Source organism: Prunus avium, chromosome 6 (assembly GCF_965620075.1).
Source record: "Prunus avium chromosome 6, drPruAviu1.hap1.1, whole genome shotgun sequence".
Classification (NCBI taxonomy): Eukaryota; Viridiplantae; Streptophyta; class Magnoliopsida; order Rosales; family Rosaceae; genus Prunus; species Prunus avium.
Genome location: NC_142289.1, coordinates 38,067,690 through 38,072,759, shown reverse-complemented (window position 1 = coordinate 38,072,759; position 5,070 = coordinate 38,067,690). Strand labels below are relative to the sequence as shown.

General features: G+C 35.6%; 1 protein-coding gene across 1 annotated transcript; it reads right to left on the bottom strand.

Moving 5' to 3' along the window:
- Positions 1 to 733: 733 nt before the first annotated feature.
- LOC110772138 (uncharacterized) lies at positions 734 to 1,885 on the bottom strand. The gene is made up of 2 exons (XM_021976546.2): positions 1,189 to 1,885; positions 734 to 1,065 (listed from the first exon to the last, which is right to left on the bottom strand). Exons 1-2 carry the CDS (start codon positions 1,883 to 1,885, stop codon positions 734 to 736), a joined length of 1,029 nt encoding a protein of 342 aa, XP_021832238.2.
- Positions 1,886 to 5,070: the final 3,185 nt, after the last annotated feature.

Genomic DNA, 5,070 nt, shown 5'->3' with positions numbered 1-5,070 from the left:
ATAGTGAGAGCAAAACTCAACTTCACTGGAAATTGTTTTCTTGTTAGTTCAAATGGTAGCCCAGCAGTCTCAGTTGTCTTTAGAAGGATACGTGGTAGAAAAACCCTGGTCCCAACAGATTGTCCGGTTAGAATTTCAGCATCAATGAGATTTTGGTACGACCCACGACATAATAATCTTGTTCCATTACACAATCTCAATTTTGGGTCAATATTTCTGAGAAGCATGACTGGAGCACCTCTCTTCAAAGTTAACTTATGTGGTGGCAACCCACCAATGCAAATTGAGTTCAAGAATTCCGGGTGATTCAAATTCCTCGTGCCATCCTCAACTAAATCAAACGAATACATTGCCCTTTCCACCATGTCAACATCTTCATTTGTAAGAGTTATCACTACCCTTTCCACCATGTAACTTGCATCATTTATATGATCCTCCAAATTAGGGAAAACTTGATAAATAAATTCATTGATGGATAACTCATTCTCCCATGGTATTACCAGGCATTCAGGTACTCTTGTCATATCATCTCCAACAACAGGTTCTTCCCCATCACCAACACGAAGTAAAAATTGTGAAAATTGTTGATCATTCTTGGATCTCATGTTTTGTCTAAGTTTCAAAATCTTTACTTGTGACCAAAATGATGCTTTCACCACACTGGCCTGGATCAGTTTCGACTTTGTTCCTTTAGGAATAACAGGAAGTACTTGTCGAAAATCTCCCCCAAAGATCATTGTTTTCCCCCAAATGGTAAGTCAACATCAATTATGTCTCTAAAAGTTCGATCTAGTGCTTCAAAGGCATGATGATGTGTCATCGTTGCTTCATCCCAAATAATTGCCTTTGCCTTTTGTATTAACTTTGCCAAATCAGATTGTTTACTGATCGAACATGTAGATGATAAATTTGTGCTAAGTGGTATCTTGAATCTAGAATGTGCTATTCTACCACCAGGTAATATTGTAGCTGCTATTCCAGATGTTGCTGTTGCTAATACTATATGGCCCAACCTTCTCAAGTTTTCTAACAATGCACAGTATAAGTAAGTTTTTCCAGTTCCACCTAGACCATCCACACAAAAAATTGAATTCTGACATCATTCAATTGTGTCCATTATTATGTTAAATGCAAACTTTTGGTCGTCATTAAGACGTTCAATTGCAAGAAGATCTTCTTGTGAAATACCTATTGAGAGTTCATCTTCAATACATCTAGGCATTGCAGAAACTACTTTTGTTGTCATTTGAGGCAAATTGTAGTCCTTGATATTCTTGTTAAACTGTACCAGAAGTGTGTTTAAGTCACGTAAAAGTCTGTTCACAACAACATTGCAACTTAAGTTACTCGGGAAAGCATAATCTTCAATCATGCATGGATAGAATTCATCCCACAATGTTCGGACACCAACTGGTCCACAATATACCAAAATGGTGACAAATAATCTTCTTAAGGCCGATGACATCTGAATTGTAGAGGCCTCAAGCAAACATTGTTGAATACTATCGTCTCCTTCTAACAAAACTTGTTGTTCTGCTACCTCCTTAAACGTTGGTTGCAAAACGCCACCAACTGTCATTAAATTTAAAAATGATGTGGCTCCTCTGACATGATTCAGAAGTATGCGTAGGTAAAATTTCTCACCTTCAGCGGGTGAGACTGTATATATTCGCCCAATAACCCTAAGATGATTCTTTCTTTTAGACCAACCTCTTTCAGAACAAATCCATCTATAATGCTCAGGGATCTCCCTGTACAAATATCTCCCTGCTTCTGCATCATTACGATTCAAAGTGAAAAATTCTATGAGCATTGTCTTGTTAAGTCTCTCGTCTGTCAGAGTATTTTCAATAATCTGGTCAGATTGAAATCGAACTTGATGCATATTAGGAAGATGTATTTGTAAGCGCTCCACAATTGGGTATATCCGATTGATTACAAACTTGAATATCCTTAACAATGCCTCTGGTGCACAAACCTATCTTGCATCAACAAACTGTTGTATTTCATCACAAACAAGATCTGGCTGAACTCGAGTGCCACTCTATCTGGATCTTTGTAAACATACTTATATAAATATTTGACGCTTTTTATGCTTGCACATATTTCAACATTAATGTGGCAGTTATACCTCAACAACAACCAAGGATTACATGGAATAACCCAATTATTATCAACCGTTATATTTCCTCGTCGATTAAGTGGGACAGGCATGCGATTTCCTCGCCTTCGATAAAATTGGATATGAATCATTCCCTTGAATAGTGGATGCAGCAAATGATTTAGGGTAATTTCTTTTACACCTTCCATTTTTCATGCAAGGAGATTCTGGATTTTGAATTCCACATGGACCGTGAATCATATGTTTTAATACCACATTATAAAGTTGAGGCTCTTCATGTTCGTTTGGTATTTCAGCTTTAACAATTTGGTCATAATCATCAGGGTTATTGAGCTTATCATTTTCATCTAACACAACCAACATATGCATATGTGGAAGACCCCGTTTTTGAAACTCAATAACGTATGCATAAGCAACAACAGTACCTAATACCCCTTTCCTGTTGATGTCTTCTTTTAGTTTGTCTAATTTTGCACGAAATACTCTAGTGAGTAAGTCGGGACGATCTTGTGGCGTTTGTCCAGGGAGTAATTCTCTCTTAATTTCTTCCCAATTTGGGCTGCATGTCATGATAATGAATAGATCTAGCCTGCCAAATCTTTGAACCAAAGTCATCGCATCTTGATACCGTTGATACATGTCGCGTGGGCTTCCAACAAAGGATGTTACCTGATTCATTGTTATTTTCGTTCAATAAATGTTTTACACAAACCTGGAACTGTATATTTATATATTTTTTTAAACAATTGATATTAAATATGTACATGCATTATTCACCACTCTAATTAAAGAGTCTTGGAGTCCTTGGTAGAGCTCAGCTCGTATTTTTTCTTGATTTGAACGCATCCATCTAAGTTTCTGAGATTCAATTTTTACGTAATTATCTACAATATATTGTTGTAAGAGACGACCCCCTCGAAGCAAAAGTGATGATGATTCACCCTCACGTATATGCAAATCAGTCTTTAGCTATAGATTAGGATGTAATATTTCAATGTTTAGTTGGAAAAAAAATCATATTTTGAGTACAAACCTGTAACATGTAAGCATAATAGTCGCAACATGATACACCTCTTCCGTTATCATCATGAGTATTAATATCTCACTCATATGTTCCTTACGGTAACAATAATGGATATTGTAGTTGTGCCTATCATAGCATCAAGGGATCCGTATCCGTCTCTCACCCTCTCAAATGTTCTACGGGACACTGGTGATTTAGAGAAATATCTCTTTAAAAAAAGAACTCATCTCGGGTTGTGTGATAAATCACATTTGAGAAGACGTGTTACCATACTATATATATATATATATATATATATATATATATATCTGTGGCAAAAGGGTAGGGGCGGGAGCAAGTTGTTGGACACTTGTTTATATTTTGGACACAATGTCATATACTTAAAAGCATGTACCAATTGGTTTTATTTTATTTTTAGAATTAAGAGAAGATAAAATTGGTGGTTATGTTCTATAAAAATATGATCTATTATCTGATTTTGTTTTTAATTTTATATTTTTTTAATATGAAAAAATGTGAATTTACCATATTACCTTCATTTCAAGCATATCTTTGGGAACCAATTATAGTCAATGAGTTTGAAAAGAAATGAGAGTTTTTGAAGGACAGAGTTACAACACATAAACAAAAGGATGACTGCAAATGATGTATGCAAAAAGGGATGCATGGGCAAAATCAAGTCTTAGACCCAAGTTTTTCGGTGGTATGTGTACTACTCAATGTGTGGAGTGTATGAACAAGTTTGTAAAAAATTACTTGAGGAAAGGTGTTAAGTTGTTTGAATGCATACCACCGAAAACAGTCAAAGAAAGTGCTTACAACAACACTGAAACAAGCTTCCCAAATTTACACACATATGTGTTTTTTATTGGTATGTAACGAGATCAATATTTTGTCAGCACTCATTCATGAAAAAATAATTCCTAATTTCGGAGGACGGTTGTATATTTTAGTGAAATACGGTGAACCGCAAAATAATTGAAGTTGTGTGTACCTTGGCGAGAAAGATATTCGAATAGAGTGCAACTGTCAGAAATATGAAAGTGAAGGCATCCCATGTTGCCATGTGTTTTATGTGATGAAGTGGGAGCATGTTATGAAAATTCCCTCGTCACTCATAATGAAGTGATAGACAAAAACTGCCCGAATGGACATTGGATATGCATTTATGTCAGAAAGTGGTAGCAAGAAGGTTGTACAAACCGCGAGATACGAAAGTTTAAGTTGTATTGCCAACAAAGTGTGTTTGTATACATCAAAGAGCACATATGGGTATAATATTATTCATAAATTTGTCTTATTAAAATAAATTATTGTTCAAAAGGCTTACACCTCTCTGCTTCAAGGCTTATGCCTCGCATAACACGACTAAAACGCCTCGCATCAATGCCTCGCCATTGTGTAATATACTGGAGAATTAAATGTGAATTTCTTGAATTCTTGAAGATATGGGCAAGCAGAGAAACAAACAAATAACCTCTATCACCGCAGCTACAACTTGTATTATCTTGGTTTCTTGAGATTACAAGTTATACCATTTACATATCAAACATATGCTCTCTAAACAGACAGACAAAAGTTTGTTTTTTCGGCATGCCATGGCAGCTCTGTTAGGATAGGGCTACAATCCAAATGGAAATTGGCATATAGACCCACTGAGCTTCAAAAACTATCATGTTAGCATTTGACCAAACAGTTAATAGGCATCAAATGTTAAGCATGAATTCACAGATTCAAACAAGCCAAATGATAAAAGATACACTGCTAATGGGAAAGAAAGAAAAAAATCAAAAATCAAAAGTCATCAAATGTTAATCGTGGATTCAAACCAGCAAAAGGTTCAAAAATAAACTACTGCTAATACCACATTTTTGGGAAAGAAAACAAATTTACAAAATAAAGAGTCTTCAGAAAGTAGAACCAG

What these genes read in the sequence shown, in the direction of transcription:
- LOC110772138 (XM_021976546.2), bottom strand. Translation starts at nt 1,885, where the DNA reads ATGCATCAAGTTCGATTTCAATCTGACCAGATTATTGAAAATACTCTG. An exon ending in TGAAGATGAACTCTCAATAG is followed by an intron (nt 1,066 to 1,188) that starts GTATTTCACAAG and finishes TGGATGGTCTAG; the next exon opens with GTGGAACTGGAAAAACTTAC.